The sequence below is a fragment of the Ochlerotatus camptorhynchus genome, unplaced genomic scaffold, assembly GCF_037179485.1.
Source record: "Ochlerotatus camptorhynchus isolate MF236.1 unplaced genomic scaffold, CSIRO-AGI_Acam_v1.1 ptg000304l, whole genome shotgun sequence".
Classification (NCBI taxonomy): Eukaryota; Metazoa; Arthropoda; class Insecta; order Diptera; family Culicidae; genus Ochlerotatus; species Ochlerotatus camptorhynchus.
Genome location: NW_027040792.1, coordinates 1,803,816 through 1,822,808, shown reverse-complemented (window position 1 = coordinate 1,822,808; position 18,993 = coordinate 1,803,816). Strand labels below are relative to the sequence as shown.

The window sequence follows — 18,993 nt, the reverse complement described above, 5'->3', positions numbered from 1 at the left end:
TATTGCCACATTAGCCTAGTATTAACCAGTTTAAAACCGATGACACAATGCTGCGAAGGAAACGTTCCTGCTTACCGTCGCTTTGTTGCTGCCACCGGAGAATTTAAGCCATCGTTTGTTGGTGTTGCGCTTGCTGCTGCTGCATCAGCTGCATAATTTGAATGAGCAGAGCTCGGTGCTAACTTGGTCTTGTGCTTCGTGAGAAGGCTGTCCGGGGAGGAAACTGGAACGTAAAGCAACCTCCAAGAGCGTAGGCTTGGACTTGGCTGGATCAAGGCAATATTAATGACACTATGTTGCTGGTGACGTTTCATTTGTAGTTCAATAATGTAGATGTAGATATTCTACCGTGAGTGTACGAAGATTGGAATGCGAAGGAAACAAGTTTTATCTCAGAATGCTTTAATCTTCCACAGATGGCGACCGGAGTCTGCATAACCTGCATCAAGTCCATCGGATCGGATGAACCATCGCTCACGATTAGCGCCAGCCAAGATGTGCAGAATGCCCTGAGCAAACATTTTTGGTTCGGTGTAAGTAGTGAAACATTGCTTTGTTCCATTCCTTAAGATTAAAATATACGACAATTTTCTCCCAGGAAGATCAATGCCTCAGAAGTTTTATTTGTCAGCAATGTTGGCATAAAATTGACGAGTTCAACCGATTCTACTGTGAGGTCGAACAGCTACACGCCCAACAGACGTACCCTCCGATACATCTGCTGGAGATAAAGCAGGAAGTAAGCCTACATCAGTTCATTCCGGAGCTGGAGGAACCCGATCAACTGGATACCGGTGAAATCAAAGGTGAAGCCGTGAATGAGAAAATACCCGACGATCAGAGTGACGAAAACGACGATGATGGCGAAGGGGACTCCGCCAAAAACATCTCTTCAGATGACGATGATCATGATTCTGATTTCAAAACTAAACATCAGAAGTTGGAAAAAGTCGACGTGGACCAGATTCAACAGTTCATAACGGCAAATATCAAACTGGAATGTACCGTTTGTTCGGAGAAGAGCGGAACGTTCGAAGATCTTCAAAGGCATTCCATGATGCAACACGAAACGCGGGCTCGTGTGTTTTGTTGTGAGCAAAAGTTCATCAACGGCTACCGACTGAATGGACATGTTCAGTTTCATCTGAATCCAGATTCCTTCAAATGTTCACACTGTTCAAAACAGTGTCCCAACAAAGAAGCATTGAGAAGGCACAAACAAAAGGTCCACACACCGGAGGAAGAGAAGAAGTATCATTGTAAGGTTTGCCCGAGAAAGTTTACGGCTCGGAATGCACTGTCACTACACGTAAAGAATCACGCAGAAACGGATCCAAACGACGACGGTCAACCAAGAAAGAGTCACCGTGCGAACCGAACCAAACGGGTTATGGATAATGAGAAGATGATTGCCGAAAATGTTAGCCTGGAATGCGATTCGTGTCAGAAGAAGTTCGATACGTTCGTAATCCTGCAAAAGCACTCGATGGCAGAGCATAAGAAGCTCTCGTACGTATTATGCTGCGGTAAGAAGTTCAACATGAAGCCACGTCTCGTCGACCATGTGCGTTTCCATCTGGATCCGACCACGTTTCAGTGTAAGGTCTGTTTCAAGAATCTCCCGCACACTGAATCGTTGAAGAGACACATGGACCGGAACCACACGTCGGCGGAGGCAAAAACGCTCAAATGCAGCATGTGTCCGAAGATGTTTTCGCACAAGCAATTACTAAACACTCACGAACGGTATCACAACCGAAGCTGGCACTGCGAGATCTGCGACAGGCGGTTCATATGTGAGGCTGTATTGAAGCAACATCATCGCTCGGTTCACACCAAGGAGCTAAACTACGTGTGCCACATATGTGCCAAGACGTTCCACGTCTACTCGTCCTATCGATCCCATCTGCAATCGCATGACGAGCGGGTGAAACCACAAAGGCGCCCGGTACAATGCCCAGTATGTGGGGCCATGACACCCGAGCTGTCCCACCACATGCGTTTGCATTCCGGGACGAAAACGTGCGAACTCTGCGCTAAGGTGTGCAAGAACGTGATGGCCTATCAGTACCACATGCGGCAGCACGAGACCGGGGATTTCGTTTGCTCGGTTTGCGGAAAAGGATTCAAAAGGGATATCACGTTGAAGGTAGGTTGAATGATTTCGTTTGTTTTAGCCTTAAGCATCCGGTTCGCTGCGGATCATTTCAGGAACACATGGCATCGCATACGGGCGAGGTACTGTATAGTTGCGACTTCTGTGAGCGGACTTTCAACTCGAATGCCAACCGGGCGGCCCATCGGAAGAAGATGCATCCCCAACAGTGGCTCGAGGACAAGCTGAAGAAGAAAGCCGCTAGGCAGCAAGCTCCGGTGGGTGTGACGGGACAGGCGGAGTGAGGATATGGATGCAGGTGAGTCGGGGAAGCATATAAGGCTCGGAATGAGGTGTGGATAAATTTCTGTCACATTACACTTGGAAAAGCATTATTTGTAGGGTCGATGTTTTGAAGAATCCGCTAGTATTGAAATTGGCCTTTTAACGCCCTCTTCCTAAGTTGGTCGATGGGGTCGTTGGTGTAGGATTATGGGTATTTCCGGTGATTTAGGATAAGGATTCAAGGACACAGTTAGATCTTCAACTCACATTTATGCAACACGGCCAATGAATCAACCCAAATTTGTGTTCAGTTTACTCATAATCGCAAAAAGTGCAAGAATTCAGCGATGAGTAAATTTGCCTACTCCTGTGGAAATCTTTAAAAATCAGCAAGAAAATGAGGAAAATTGACGAAAATTTTACTCAGTTAAGTCCATGTAAACAGTTGCCACTGAACTGTCATCCGATTGAGGTTAACCCGACGGTGCTAAACCTTATGAGGCTATTCAAATATTGAAGGAACTACGTGGACAGGACGGGGCAATAATGAACAGGCCGAGACTTAACGAACAAAAGAATGTTTTATTAAAGCAAACTTGAATTGCTCACATCGAGCTCTTGAATTGGAATGAAAGAGAAAAATAACAGGAGTGACCAGGTCAGGTAAACCAACGACTACTTTGATTTCACCACCTCTCGCTTGGATAGTCCCAGCATCGTCCGAAGTTCCTCAAATCGTCGACGATTTAGTGAAGAAATCAGCCAACTGGTTGTTGCTGGCAATCGGCTCCACCAATAGCTTACCAGCAGCGACATGATCACGAAGAAAATGGTGTTTAATGTCGATGTGTTCGGCTCTCTTACTCTCCAAGTTCTTGGTCATACTAATGCACCCACGGATGTCCTCGTATATGGTGATTGGTTCAATGTTCAGCTCACCGAGATCGCCTAGAACACCGACTAGCCATATTGCTTTCGATGCTGCAGCACTCAACGCTACATATTCAGCTTCGCTTGAAGAAGTTGCAACTGTTGTTTGCTTCTTGCTTGACCATGCAACAGTACATCCGAAAACACGGAAAACAAATCCGCTTACTGATTTCCGGTCGTCAGTATCGGTGGCCCAGTCTGAATCGCCGCTTGATTGTCTCGAGTAAACGTCAAGGAACACTCCATAGATCCTTTTAAGTATCGTACAACCCGTTTCAGAGCTGTCCAATGCGAGGTCCAATATTGTTATCCAGGTTGGAGTTGGAATCTCCACAGATATCCGATAGGAAAGCAAATGTCCGGTCTTGTGGACATCATCACGTACATCAGGCTTCCCAATAATTCACGGTACGGTTCTTGAACACTTTTGGCCACTTAACGATCCAATTTCAATCGCACTCCACCCTGCCGAACTTCTGCAAGATCTTTTCCAGGCTGTTTTCTTGAGACAGCATCATTCTACCATTTTGTTGATCGTACCTTCATCCCAAGAAAGTGAGTCAACTCTCCACAATCGGTCATTTCAAACATCGCCGACAGTTCGCGTTTCAGTTTCATTATGGTGGTCAGCTGCATACCTGCTATCAGGAGATCATCGACATACAGCAGGATGAAAACAACGTCTTTCCCCCTCTTGTCGATACGGGTGTATAGGCAATAGTCGTGCTTGGAACGTGTGAAACCTAGCTTCAGCAGCACTTGATTGAATTTTTCGTTCCAACAACGAGGAGACTGCTTCAGACCATACAACGATTTCTGTAGCTGGCACACCAGCCCAGGGTCTGCCTTGATGCCATCAGCCGGATCATGCCGGAACAGCCATGAAGATTCTTCTTGAAGGAACGCCGTCTTGACGTCCACCTGATGGAACTGGAATCCCCTTTGTACGCCTACGGCCAGCACAATTCGAATCGTCGTCAACTTCGCAACGGGCGCATTACATATGTTTCATTGTAGTCCAGGCCAGCCTTCTGCAAGAAACCTTTGACTACCAGTCTTGCCTTGCATCGCACATGGTTTCCTTCTTCATCCTCCTTCACGCGAAAGACCCACTTGGACTGCAAGAGCTTGACACCGGCAGCACTGTCGTCCACACCTTATTCTCCTCAGGAGATTTTAAATTCTCTCTAACTGCGGTCATCCAGAGCTGTCGATCTTCGATTTCGGCGTACGATTCCGGAGGATCTGGGAGAGTTGAAATTTTACCAGCAGATCTTGCTCTAAACCCAGTAAAGAAGTCAAGTAACTTACCTGGGAGCCTGCGCTCCCGTTCACTGCGGCTAGTGTCAGACTCTGAATACTCATCACCTCTATGTTGTGAAGGGAGTGCCCCAGGGTTTTCGGATGGAGCTGCTTCGGTTGGTTCTTCATCCAGATCAACGGTGCTTTGCGTATCCGGATCGACTTCATCTTCGGTTTCGCTTTCGATAACAGCTACTGCTTCTTGTTCGGCCGACGAATTGTCCCCCTCTGGCGGATACAGCATGGGAATCACTAAGGGAACCTTCGAGCCTTCATCTTCTTCATGTGCGTATGGTAAAGAAGCTTCATCGAACTTGATGTCACGAGAGATCTTGCTTTTCTGTCCCATAAGCGGTAGCCATTTGGTGCATAGCCAATCATGACCGCCTCCCGACTCTTGTCGTCCAACTTCTTCCTCAGCTAGCTTGGAACCCACAAAAATGCTTTACATCCAAAGATACGCAGTTTGGAGAGATCAGGTTTCGCACCTGTCCAGTGCTCAGCAGGTGTACGATTATCCGATAGAGCAGCAGTAGGACACCGGTTCAACAAATACGTTCCAGTGCTGTTTCTGACCACATGAACTTTGGCATATTTGAGTCGATAAGCATAGTTCTCACCTGTTTTTTTTTTACTAGGATTCGGTTGAACCAACAATCAATACGAAACTAACGATTTTAAATTGGCTCACTACTTGACTAGCCTATTGGTCCCAAGCAAATCGATTAACGTACCCCATTCTAGTCAAAATTCTAGTACTACACAATGTTTTGATTCGCTATGAAAGTTTGACAGATTAAATGAGGGGTTAGTGGATTTTCCTATGTTTCGAGGGATTCATCGATTAGTTTGGGACCGAAGATAGTACCAGAGCTGAACCAAAAAGTTGAGCCCGTTTCTTCGGGACCTTCTGGTCTTAGAGTTGCCTCTATGGTTGAGCCGTTCAGCCACGCCGTTTTGTTGAGGCGAGTATGCAACGGTTGACTGAATTTGAACGAAATATCTCGATCCATCCCAAGCCGGCGGATCGATTGGTCCGCACACATCCGAATGTATCCGCTCTAGCAATCGACTGGCTCGCTCACGAGCTCCGTTGAAGGGTTCTCTGCACTGCTTTCCAAGCACACATGTTTCACAGAATCCAATTGAATCAACTTTTGGGCCAAGACCTTCCAGCATATTGTGTCGAACTAACGTATTCATCGTGGTCTGACTGGCGTGACCCAAACGACGATGCCAGAGATTGCTGACTGTAGGTCCTACCACGTCCAGATCGAGGGGGGCGACACATCGAAAATGTCGTTTAGCTTCAACTCTATTTACATATGATTTTCTTGTTCAGTGTAGATTTGCAGGATTCCGTTTCCTACCGTTTCCTACTATTCGCTGGCATCTACTTTTTCGATGTTGCAGTCGTTGCAGTAGATAGAAGTCGATGGCGATAGGTACAGAAGGATTTTTCATGAAAAGTAGGTGTGTGTGTGTGTATGTGTGTGTGTGTGTGTGTGTGTGTGTGTGTGTGTGTGTGTGTGTGTGTGTGAATATTCATTTGCTGCTAAGTAGCCACGAGCCTGCACGCACATAAGGCGAGCCTAAAAAAATGTGAATGAAGTAAACCTCGTTGTGAACCAGCTATATTTAAATTGAATCAAATGTTGAAGTTTATTTATAGTGATAAGTGAGAACATAAGTTACACTGCTATGAAAATGGTGAGTATTTTAGTATCAATTACCTACTCAACTACCAATTTTAAGCCACAATTATCATCGGCAACTGATGTTCAAAAGGAGGAGTTCTGGAATGCTGTTGCCAAGGACGTGGGGCAGATTCCACCTGTTGTACGAAATTCAGTTGAGTACACAGGATACGTGAACGCTGCACTAGGCGAAGTAAATGATTTGGAAATCAAAGCGATTGAAGAAGATATGAAAAGAGTCACAAAAACCCAATCTACTTCCAACGCAAAGCTTAAGGATTGCTTCGAAAAATTTGATAATAAACCAGAGGACTTCCGCTTTCTTGCTGGAGAGAAGGCGATAATAAAGATGTTAGCTGCCACAATAAAAAAACGCGGCTTTAACCACTATATGAGACGACAGAAAAGTTTCCAAGAGGCTCAACGTAGCACCGAATTGAACGTTGATTGCGAAACCGTAATTCGACAAAGGGTGTTGGAGTTCTACCAAAAAAGGTAATAGTAATCTTAATTTAATCTTTTAATGTTGTCGAACCTAAAAAAGGAATCCCTTTATGAAGAGCTTTTGAGTGTGTTGATTATTTCCTTTTAATTCCGTTATAATTGCTTATCTTTTAACAGATACGAGTATTTCGTCTACTACTTGCAGACTTCATCAGTGCCAAGTAGTGATGTTGAGTACTTGGCACTGATAAAGTCTGTAAGTAGTAGACGAAATACGCGTATATGTCAAAAGATAAGCAATTATAACGGAATTAAAAGGAAATAAACAACACACTCAAAAGCTATTCAATCTTAATTTGTTTTAATAATCAATCAAATTTAAAACAAAAATAAAAAAAAAAATGCATTTCTTAGGTACGATGGGACCGAGGTTGGGAATAACAGGAGAACAGGATTTTTTGCTGTCTTTAAATATGTTGGAAGTCATACCCCCTCAGGAAGGTTGTGAAAGAGTTGCCAAAATTGTATGTCCTTTATGCCCTACAAAAAACTGCATAGCAAGCCGTCCTGAAAAATCCGGTTTGTGGAAAGTGTCAAACTTTGTGGCGCATATAAAAAACGTCCACAAATGTGAATTTCAAGGAAAAAAGTCCAGCAATACACACAAACGGGCCATCCTCGATACTGATTCAGAAGAACATCCTGCAGAGGGCGTAGAGGCACACGATCAAAGCTGCAATTCGAAAATTCCCAAAGTAGCGAAATTTGAAAACGCATGCCTAGGATGGGAGGCAACTGAAGATCCATTGATCGAAATCCTTGAAAATATTCCTGATTATATCAACATTTCTGAACTTGAGGAAATGCTGACGATTGAGCAAGAAAGATTCGAAATATCGGACGTTGAAGGAGAAAATCTTGTTGGTTGTGACGGGGGCAACGAGGATTTGGACTGTGATGAAAGCGAAGCTTTAAACTTGTAACGTGCTACGACATGGCCGGTAGTAGCACAAGTTCAATGGCCAAGACATCTTCCCTCGATACCAGCCTACGGATTCAAACAGACGTTTACAACAGACATTTAGAAACAGAGTCCAAGGGAGTTCGATACTCTACCTTAGAGAAAGACTTTTTTACATACCGGTAAAGGGACTACTGCTCGCTTAAAATAGTCTTTTTGATTAATTTGTTTTATTCTTTTCAGTTTCATCCAGGGAGGAAAGGAATTATATAAATTCGAAAGAGCTAACACACCTTCTCCACACATTAGAACGATTCAGCGCCATCTACAAACACATGCAGCTCAACTTGTAGAAGGAGAGCTTATGGTGAAGCAACTGAAAGATTATTTAGAATATAACGGCTACCCATTAAGTGTCTGCTGGAGTGAGGACGCGACTAGAATTACTGGTGGAGTCGAATATAGGTCTACTACAGACCAGCTCAGTGGCCTTGTTGCTCCACTAAACGAAACCAGTGGCCTACCAATCACAGGAATCTTCGATTGTGAATCGCCTCAACGGGTAATTGAAAACATAAAAAAGTATCCAGTGGGTAGAAACGTTCAACTTGCTATGGCGCAGCCTATTGCATTGAACGCAGCACCATTCTGTGTACTCTATTACTGCACTGATAATAAGTTTGATACTACATCGGTGCAGAAAAAATGGTATCATGTAACAGAGGAATTCAAAAAGGTCGGAATTTCGATCGCATGCAAGGCTACTGATGGGGACAGCCGATTCATTGGGGCTATGGTAAAGGAAATGGGTTTAGATAATCCAGGCACCAACCAACCAAACGAATTTGGCAACTGGTTCATATCGCTAGAAAGCATAGTCTATGTCCAAGACCCAACTCATCTGGCTAATAAATTGCGGACAAGACTGATGAAAACCAGCAAACCACTCATATTAGGTAAGTAATTCAGTTTAATTATTAGTTTTATATACATTACCTATTATACAATATTGGGAATAAACGAACTGTGAAATTTTGTAGGGAATTTCAATGTATCTTGCATACATTTGATGGAGTTAGTGTCTACTGTGTCTAAGGATCAGCATGGTTTATCTTTAAGTGACATTAACGATACCGATAAAATGAAATTTCGGCCTGTAGAGAAGATGACGGAAGACCGAGTAATCTCGTGTCTTCAACAAGTTCCAGGCAGTGAAGCAACGGCAATATTCTTACAGGCAATACGAAAAGCCATGTCATCGTACATGGACTCAACACAAACACCATTGCAGAAAGTGCATGATATTTGGTGAGTTTCAACAGCCTTTCTTAAATCTAGATGAACACTTCAAAACGTCTTATCTACTTTGATCGATTTCCATGAACACCACCACATATGGCTGGACCCCAGTGGTGTGGCGGTGATGTGGCATCATACAACATGTCAAAATATCGATGCCACACCACATCAGTGGGCGCCCAGGCTCAGGCAATGATTTTGCAGATGTGTTGTTAACCCTTTCCTTCCCACAACTTTTCAATCCATCTCGTGTTTGTCAATCCAAGCTGAACATTGCATTAGGTTCTAAGTAATATTGATCGATTCTCTTCGTCGACTTTCTCTTTCGTTAATAACATGACCTCATAACCGTTTCGCAAGGAATAATAATAAACGCGTCTACCCTGGCCGCGGCCTTAGATGCTAGATAACAGCTTCTACCTGGGAATGTTTTTACATGGCCGTGGACAAAGAGAAAGTTAACGAAGAGAATCTGCCAATATTACTTAGGACCTAAACATTGCAGTTGGATTTTCTATTAAAAAAGTCAATGCTTATTTAAGTTCCTCCGTGTATATCTTATAGATAATTCAACTGAGCCACTACTGAAAAACAATTATGGAACTGTATGGAAAATCTTCTAGCACCTTTTTTTTGAATAAAAAACATCCTGAGTCCAGAATCATAAGGGCCTAACTGCGATGATCGATTCTCTTCATCGATTTTCTCTATGTATTACTATAAAATTAAGTGAAGCAAGTCAAGCTGAACATTGCATTAGGTCCTAAGTAACATTGATCGATTCTCTTCATCGACTTTCTCTTTCGTTTATAACTTGAGCACACAACCGTTTCTTGATCTGGTTGATGTATTAGATGTTACATAAAAGCTTCTTTTATCGATCTCCGAGCTGAAAATAAGTGGGAATGTCTTTACATGGTCGTGGGGATGCAAAGAGAAAGTCGACGAAGAAAATCTGTCAATGTTACTTAGGACCTAATGCAATGTTCAGCTTGAAGTGTACGAAATTTTCCCAATACAACACTGTAAAAAGCTGCATTAGCTAGCATCCAACTCATCGAGGAATTTTATTCCAACCAGGCCCTTATGATTCTGAACGCTAGAATTTAAAGTTACTTACCAGAGTAAAGCCGGGTGGCTAGCTTTGCTGTAAACATAAGTCGTCATGCACGTTGCTTTTTAAATGTACATGTTTCGACAGTCTTCTCGTCAACACCTCCATCCGAAATGCAAAACAAAAATCTTTTTGTTGAAAGAATCAGGTTAAATATTAGGTATTCCTGCTTATCACTCAAAAATATTTTTCACAATAAAATTATTCTTCTAGCATTCGTAATCATAAGGGCCCAACTGCGATGATCGATTCATACATCTTGTTGTCGTTCATGAAAGTTTTTACCAAGGTTGTTAAAAAAACTTAGATCTATAGTGATTCGCTGACGTTTATCGTACGCACACTACGTCACGTATTCGTATACGCAAAATGTTTTCATCGGAAAAAAAACTTCATAGCGGAAAATTTTCCCGATGAAAACAAATCACTGACACAATCATACTTTAGCAATCTCTATAAAATTGTGTGCACGGTCGATCTGATCAACTCAAAATTGTATAAGATTTCATCAAAATCGATCTCAAAATTAAGTAAACATTTTCGAGCAATGGATCATTGAAGATGCTGAAGTTTTGACAGCACCGTACTGTGGCTACCACAGTATTTTACATTGGATCGTCCGTATACAGTAGCGCCAAATGCAAGCTGTGGTGGGTTCAAAACTCGGCCATCTAAAATGATCCATTTAATAAATTTACATGAAGTAAAATTTAACCAAAAATAGTGGAAATTGAGGAAACTTTACCCAATAGTGAGTACAAATTAAAAACAATTGACATTATTTCTCGTTTTATTTTTATTTCAATTTTTGTAATCAGATCTGACCTAAGAGGGATCTGATACAATAGAGTATACTTCATGCAATTACATACATTTCGTCAATAATTTTGATTTTGTCTTAATATAGTCGCTTCAACATGCTTGGGTTGACTTATCATGGCATGAATTTTAAGCAAAATTTTAGAGCCGTTTCCCACCATGAAAGTTATTATCAAGCCTTATAGTATTTGTTTAATATATGTCTATTAATTTTATTTACAGGCACACGTTATTTCTGATTAGGAGCTGGCGCAATTGGTGTATTAAAAAATATCATAACATTCAGCACTGCGTAACGACGAATGCATATTGGGGACTGGAAATTAATGCTCATGCATTAATTAACTATATTGTCCATTGTCGGAACAGCAACAATGAATTCCATACCACGCTGCTTCAAAGCCAAACATGCGAAGGGACGTTTAGAGATGCTCGAGCTTTCACGTCAACTGAATCCACGGTTGTAAATTTCACTATTCAGGGGTTCGAGTCACGACTCAACAAAATTCAATTCAAAAAAGACATCATGCATCGAAACGAACATACTTTAAATTTTCCAAGTATGAAGAGACAACCTTGTGAAGCAGATGTACTTTTTGAGATGCCAACAAATATGGATATTAAAGATGCAGTTGAATATGCACAGCAGTCAGTTCGAGAAATTTTGCTAGAACTGGGCGTGGATGCGGAAGATATTTCGTTTGAAAGCAGTATAACTACCCACAAACCAACATTAAAGTTGACAAGTGACTGCGGTGATTTTGAATTCATTTCAATACCAGAAGAATTTGAACCTTGCGTGCCAAAAAATAATGAGGATGTACATGATGCAGTGGAACTATTCGATAATATCGGTGAAGAGCTCATGCTACCTGATTCCAGAAACTATAAAAATGTATTCAAGATAAGAAACCAACGCAACAAAATCGTGCATGTTAAAAAACGAACATTTTTGTGGATGCTTACGTTAGGATTGCAGAAATGCTCGGTAGATCGTACGTATCGGTTCTTTGATAAGCAAGCCAAGAAAAATAAACCACGCTATGCTAATGAAACCTTTAAGGATATCGTTACTGGAGAATATTTGCTGATGAAGGAAAAAGAGCAACTAAGCGTTTTCAAAGTGTACGGATTCAAATATTTAAAAGGAAAAAAACAATCATACACTCTATCAACTGTTCCTACAAAAGCTCCTGAAAATGTAGCGCCCAGAGGAATAGGACTACTGGGTAGCAAATTCAAAATAATTGAATGCGATGGAGACTACGTTTTAGAATTTACAAGCAACAATGTTGTTATAGATGTGAAACACTATGTATCTCATTTGCTGAAGCCGTCTGCCCTATCCGCATTATTCTATTACCCAGGAGAGTGCGTGACATACATAAATAGCTTCAAGTTAAATCTAAGTTAATTTAAAACCCTGTACTGTAGTTGTAGTATCACCCGTGAAGTTATACTCCCCGAAATCATCATAATACATATTCATAATTACTCGTATTAAAACTCTGAAACAATTTTTTGTAACTAATTTTATTATTTTATTGTTGAACCATTTTCCGAATTCATATGGATAAATAAAGACAGATACTACAGTAGATGGAATAATTTGGGATTAATAAGTTTTTTTAATTCTGTTTGTCATCGTCTCTTCAATGTAGAGTTGACTGTGATGTGACAAATATTATAACATCTACTCACATATGCTTCAAATCAGTGAGCTTGCAGCTCTGAGGTGCCGCGGTCTAGAACAGTTTGTTTCTCGGAAATTGAGAGGATTATAATATATACTGTAATAAAATAATTATTGGTATATTTCATAACGCCAATACTCAGAAATAATTAATTTTATGAGCAGCATACAAAATTTTATATAGTAGGGGAAATGAATCTAATGTCGGCCTAAATGCCCCTAATTTGGGCCCATAAATAAATTCATCAATTGACTAAATTTTCAATAGCGACCAAAAATTTCCATTAGTACCGTCCCAATGACGCGTTCATCTAGTTAAAATTGATAAATAGCAGATTTTTAAGGATGGAACCAATCTTAGATCCATGGGCCAACATTAGAGCCATTTCCTCTATATGTTTAAAAAATGAAATGGTTTAAACTTTCGGGAGATTTCACTCCATAAAATGGAATCCTATAGAACTGTGATCTAGAACTTTAATTTCAATAGAAACCCTGAGAAAACAAAACTTTTAAACGGTCATACCTAATTATTCAATTCTTTCAATTTAAATTAAATTTAGGTAGCCATACATAATGCAGCCGAATCCTAAGTAGGGGAAAAGTTGGCTTCGGCAATACCTTAACCTATTATCGTCAGGGGGGTAAACAACGTCCTTGATAGTTACATCTTGGCATGTAGATACATTGTGTTTCAGAGCAACTATTGGCCAAATTTGAGTGCTCTAGGACTTTGTTTACCCCCCTGACGATAATAAGTTATGGTATTGCCGAAGCCAACTTTTCCCCTATGTAGTTTTTAACGCTTGTTTTGCAGAATAGCTTTGCGGGGTGGGATGTACCATATAGAGATACAGGTGTTGTTAATCAGGCATCATCTGCTGGTTGGTGATCCAGTACAGTAATAGACCTAAGTGGATGGGAAGAATTGTCTATTAAAACTTGTGCTTTTCCATGAATTGAGCATTTTACGAGACATTTATGGTTAAATTTATGAATGAACGCATAATAACGTCATGTGCAAAAACAGCGTTCTAAAAATGTTTAAATTTACGTCTCATTGTAGAACCCTAAACTGGCAGAGGTTTTCATTGGCCGGTACTCGGTACACTAAGGATTCACGTTTTGCTACGAAGTGGACACTAGCTTCCACAAAGCAATTTCGTAGCGCTGAATTCATTCGCTCTTAAAAGTAAAGATTCTTAAAATCTGCAATACTAGAGCTTCCAGAACATCGATTGGCGGCACCATCTCTATTTCCGAACGGTCCGCTTTAAACTCACAAATCTTAACTCTGGTGTTACGACGTGTAACAACTATCACTTGACCACAGTCCCACCGAAATGTAAATAAACACCTCCGGCTTGCTGCGTCGTCTGCTATAGACCTTTTTGACGTTTAATCGTCTTTCTCTATCTAGCACACAGGGATGACTGGATCGTTTGTTTTCCCACTAATCTGTTTCCTTCTTGCTCGCACTGCTTCCATTTAAATGGAGCATTAGTGTGCGCCGGTTAAACGTCAAAAAGCTCTACACAGAAAAACAAAACTACCCACCGCTTGGGTTTTTTAAACTCAAATTTGAGTTATTTGACCTCTGTCCGTTTCATTTCCTCTCGCTATTGTTGTCAAAAATAGAACGAAAGATTCGACTCAACCGTCTAGTTCCGTACAAGAAGCCAAAATTGAGTAATATGCGATATACCCAAATTTGAGTTAATTGAACTTAATTTTGGGTAGAAAAAATTGAAAATTACTTAGCGATGGGTAATTTTTTTTGCCGTGCTTAAATGCAAACTACTTTGAGCCGGTTTACCCAAATTTGGCTTATTGTACGGAACATGGGAGATGAGTGAAAAGAACTTAATTTTGGGTTGTTTTGAATTTCTGTGTAGGTTGTTTGTTCGGTGATAGCTCGATCACGAGAAGATTCGAGCATGCGCAAGTAGATGGTAGTAGATGCCACAGATGCAAACAGATGATATACGGTAAATAAATATAAAAAAATAGGGCAGATTCACGCTGAAAATGAGATAATCTGGATGTGTCGCCCCCCTCGGTCCAGATCTAAGTCCAACTCGTAGAGATTTCCTCGCAACTGTGCCACACCGATCACCGCATCACCTTGCTTCATCAGCGCCTGGCTTGTGAACAATACGTCAATCCCGGCTTGGGACATCTTCTTGACAGAAAGCAGGTTGCCTCGCAGCTCTGGTACAAAAATTACATTTTTCATCTGGAACCTTCTTTGGAAATCCCCTTGACTTCGCCTTCATATTTCCCAACAATCGACACACCATCTTTGGTCACATCAATAACGAAAGGTTGTTTGAGCTTCCGGACCGACTGCATGCAATCTAAACTGTTAACCAAATGGTCGCTACATCCGGAGTCCACGTAGAAGATGGTTCGCTTGTTCTGCACCTTGGGTTGCTTCTGGTTCACCATGAACGAAACTGCATTGCTTCCAAACCGCTGCGTTGACGTTACCATCGGTCTTCTTGACACAACAATCTTCCATCATGTGGCCAGTTTTGCCACATCGATGACACTTTCCGTTGAACTTTCGTGGCTTCTTATTTCTGCCTCCAACAAACGCTGCTGCCTTGTCTTCATCCTATCAGACCGCATGGATTCTTCAGCCAGTAATCGCTGTTTCGCAGTCTCCAATGTGAGGTCGTTCTCGTTGATATTCTCTAGAGCCGTTACAAGGGAGCCGTAGCCATCGGGAAGGGTGAGAAATAATTGCGATACCATGTCGTTCTCTTCGAGCTTCGCGCCTGCCGATTTGAGTTGGCGTATGATATCGTCGAACTGTTGAAAATGCTGCCGCCTCAAAGTTCCTTACTACAGACTTCTTCGCATATGTATCTTCCAGTGCCTTCCACATTTCTTGGGCAGTCTCCTTGTCCCGCACTATGCCTAGACATTCATCAGAAAGGAATCCAACTAGCAAGGACTTCGCTTTCCGATCTGTCTGCAAAAACTTCGCCTTTCCCTGGTCCGATTAACCGGGAACTGGCTTGGTTAATACGTCAGAAACTTCTGCCGAAAAGCAAACTTGAATTGCTCCCATCGAACTCTTGAATTGGAATGACAGCGAAACATAACAGGAGTGACCAGGTCAGGTAATCCAACGACTACTTTAATTTCGAATATGACGTCCATTATTGAGGGGGAGGGGGTTCTAAAATTTGTCACAGTACGTGTGGGGGGACTAAACAAATCTAAAAACTCGTGGATGTCATATTTGTTATTTTGTTGTAGGGCCTACATGGTTTGTTTACGTTTGGAATCAATTTCATACAATAATGATCAGTAGGCTGATTTGTAGAGGTTAAGACAACATCATTTGATTTTGGACAGATTTGTAAAAATTTAGGGAACATTGTACATTTGCAAGGAATTTCATAGACCTTCAAGAAACTTGGTAGAACTTTTGGAAACTTCGAAAAAGATACTTCTGCAGGGAACTTCGTGAAAATTTAGAGACTGCGTAGAAATTCGGGGATCTTCGTAGAACTTCAGAGAAGATAGCAAACATTCGGGAAAACTTCGTAGAAGCTGGAACTTTGTTCAAGTTTGGGGAAGTTCTTGTCGGAGATGGCAACACGTCTACTGTTCTTTTCACCTTGCTACAATCATCCGTACGTTTTGCAGTGGGTGACTGCCAATCTCACCAAACTAAAACGAACGCGCACCGGAGTGGCGCGAAGCACATTTTTCTTTTCATTACCGTTCAGTACTTTGTACATTTAACACGCGAATTAAACCTTTCTTTTCTAACTACGAGTTCTTGGTGTTTTATTGTCGGTGATCCCTTTTCCGGTCTTTCTCGTGTCGTACGCTTTGCGTGGAGTGGTTCTGCCCACAGTTCTTAGAAGTTAAGGAAACTTTGTTTAATTTCAGGAAACTTCAAAAAAGCTCGGGTACCTTCTTTTTTAACTTCATGTGGTCATGGAATATGTAGGTTAGTGAATTTCGTACAAGTTCCGAAAACTTCGTACAGCTTCAAGGAACTACGCGGAAAATCATCGTTCAGGCAATTTCTTAGAAGTTTGGTAAACTCTGTTTAGCTCAGCAAATTTCAGAGGAAACTCCATAGAAGCACAGAGAGTATCGTAGAAGTTCGGCAAACTTCTCAGTACTGCAGGGATCTTTCTATCAGTATGGGGAACTTCATAGCAGTTTGTCAGAGGACTTACTTCACAATAGTTCAATAAACTTCCTGAAAGTATTTATTGCTCGTATTTATTTATTGCTTGTATTTATTAATCTTAGGGAACTGTCCGAATGTTCAAAAAATTTCATTAATGAGGTTCAGAATCATCTCAGAAGTTTGGCAGAAGTTCACAGATGTTCTGAGATCTTGGTCGAATTAACACTTATGGAAATTGGACCGAACTGCGAAGAAACTGAGTAATTTTTCTAGAAGTTAAGGGAACCTTGTAGATGTTCAGTGAGCATTGTATTGATTATAGCAAATTCGTAAAAGTTTAACAAATTGTAAGTTCGTATAAACCTATGGATAAATCGTAGGAGTTCAGGGACCTTCTTAGAAGTTCACAGCACTTTCCAGAACTTTCTTCAAATTGGCACTTCGGATAAGCTAAGTAGATTGCAAAGAAGTTCAGGGAGCTTATTTTGAGTTCATGAAAATCGTCGAATTTTAGAGTATTTTGTTGGTACACACGGATTTTCGGTAAGATATTAATAAAGTCCTCGGGATATTGTGCAAGACTTTGTTAGTATTCTGAAGATATGCAATTGTTAAAAATTCAAATGAAGTCTCTCAGATATTCTCCCAAGACGGCAGGTTAATCGGGAAGTATTCGAAAGATCCTTAGCTGACCGATGATTTCTGGATTGTTCAAAGCTTAAAATTATTTACAAACTATTCTCAAGATCTCTAGCTGTTCAAAAATTTAAATAAAATGAAATTAATACATATTCTTCATAGTCGGCAGGTTGACCAGGGAGTACTGAAAAGATCTCCAGCCGATCTAAGGTTTCAGTAAAGCCCTCAACACGTCCTCATCGTGTATTATTCTGAAGATCTCCTTTTTTCAAAAATTCAAATGACGGCGCTCAGATATTCTCGCAAGATTGGTTGATTTGGAAGTATTCAAAGTTAATCTCCAGCAAGTTGAAAATGTCAGTAGGGTCCTGTCTATCAAGTCGATCAAGTATTATTCTGAGAAAAAAAAACTGTTTTTGATAACATTTTTTATTCAAAATAAAAAATTTCAAGGTTGAGTTTAAAATCAAGGGGTGGTCACTCTACACACTTATTTTGCGCCAACATTTTTCTCCGTGTGCCTTAGTGTGCCGGCAGTGCCAATAAGTCATTGAACTGACTTGTGAATAATGCCTTGTTTGGCAACCCGGTATTTTATCAGCTCTTGTTTTTGTTTTGTTTTTCAGTGTTTACAAAAATGACACGGACTCCAGTCGGGACTACACATTGGATGCAGCCGTCTCCAAGGATGCCTGCAACGGACGAGCTCCGTTGCTACACGATCCTACCATCTTCGGCGGAAGGCCGACCTCGCGCAACGAACGTCAATCATTAGTCAACCAGCCCTTCTGGGAGCCGGCGGAAGAAACGGATTTGCACCGAATTTTTCACCGCCCGAGTATCATCCGTCGGAAAACTGGAAACCAACACACGTTGGACTGATGAAGGACGCACCACTGACCCGAAACGGACCAGCCAACTTCATTCAACCGGCCCAGCAACAGGGCGCAGTGATGATGGTTTACAGACTCGATAACAACACAGCCAACACCGATAAGCTGTTCAATCTGTTCTGCCTGTACAGAAATGTTGTCAGGATAAAGTTCCTGAAGACCACCGAAGACGCCTTCGCAGTCGAACGCAGCATCCAGCACTTGAACAACAGTCCAATCGGAAATGATGCTAGCAAAATTCAGATTGCATTTTCCAAGCAGAACTACTTGTCAGAGCCCATCAACCCCTACACCCTGCCGGACAATTCGATTAGCTTCAAGGACTACAGCGCCTCCAAGAACAATCACTTCCTTTCGTTGACCCAGGCCAGCAAAAATCGAATTCTCCACTGCTTCAATACCCCACCCGTATGCCGTCCGAAGATCTGCTGCTGACTGCATTCACCACGAAGGACTACCACCCGTCGCAAGCGCGAATGTTCCCGCTGAAGTTGGAAAGTTCCTCCTCAGGATTGGTTGAGTTCCTGAAAAAATCTAGTATTTGTTTCATGGATGACACACTTTTAAAAACTATGTCGATAAGTATGCTTTTCTATAATTCATAAGCAGTTTTTTTTTCGTTCAAACCAAGGGTTTGGTCACTCTACACAGTGAACCAAAATC

General features: G+C 41.5%; 2 protein-coding genes across 3 annotated transcripts; both read left to right on the top strand.

The window, feature by feature from the left end:
- Positions 1–18,180, top strand: LOC135707202 (transcription factor grauzone-like). Of its 2 annotated transcripts, none has more exons than XM_065228962.1 (5): positions 1–302; positions 417–533; positions 599–2,149; positions 2,212–2,414; positions 18,064–18,180. In XM_065228962.1, exons 1-4 carry the CDS (start codon positions 294–296, stop codon positions 2,398–2,400), a joined length of 1,866 nt encoding a protein of 621 aa, XP_065085034.1. In that variant the 5' UTR covers positions 1–293; the 3' UTR covers positions 2,401–2,414; positions 18,064–18,180. The 2 variants fall into 2 exon arrangements, with proteins under 2 accessions (XP_065085034.1, XP_065085035.1); XM_065228963.1 differs by having other exon boundaries at positions 2–349.
- LOC135707124 (uncharacterized) lies at positions 8,079–18,765 on the top strand. Its single transcript, XM_065228853.1, has 5 exons — positions 8,079–8,670; positions 8,755–9,022; positions 11,169–12,344; positions 18,064–18,180; positions 18,462–18,765. Exons 1-5 carry the CDS (start codon positions 8,079–8,081, stop codon positions 18,763–18,765), a joined length of 2,457 nt encoding a protein of 818 aa, XP_065084925.1.
- Positions 18,766–18,993: the final 228 nt, after the last annotated feature.

Coding starts and splice junctions, on each gene's coding strand:
- LOC135707202 (XM_065228962.1), top strand. Junction 534..598: donor GCAAACATTTTTGGTTCGGT/GTAAGTAGTGAA, acceptor ATTTTCTCCCAG/GAAGATCAATGCCTCAGAAG. Junction 2,150..2,211: donor AAAGGGATATCACGTTGAAG/GTAGGTTGAATG, acceptor GGATCATTTCAG/GAACACATGGCATCGCATAC.
- LOC135707124 (XM_065228853.1), top strand. CDS start 8,079: ATGGTGAAGCAACTGAAAGATTATTTAGAATATAACGGCTACCCATTA. Junction 8,671..8,754: donor CAGCAAACCACTCATATTAG/GTAAGTAATTCA, acceptor GAAATTTTGTAG/GGAATTTCAATGTATCTTGC. Junction 9,023..11,168: donor CAGAAAGTGCATGATATTTG/GTGAGTTTCAAC, acceptor TTTTATTTACAG/GCACACGTTATTTCTGATTA.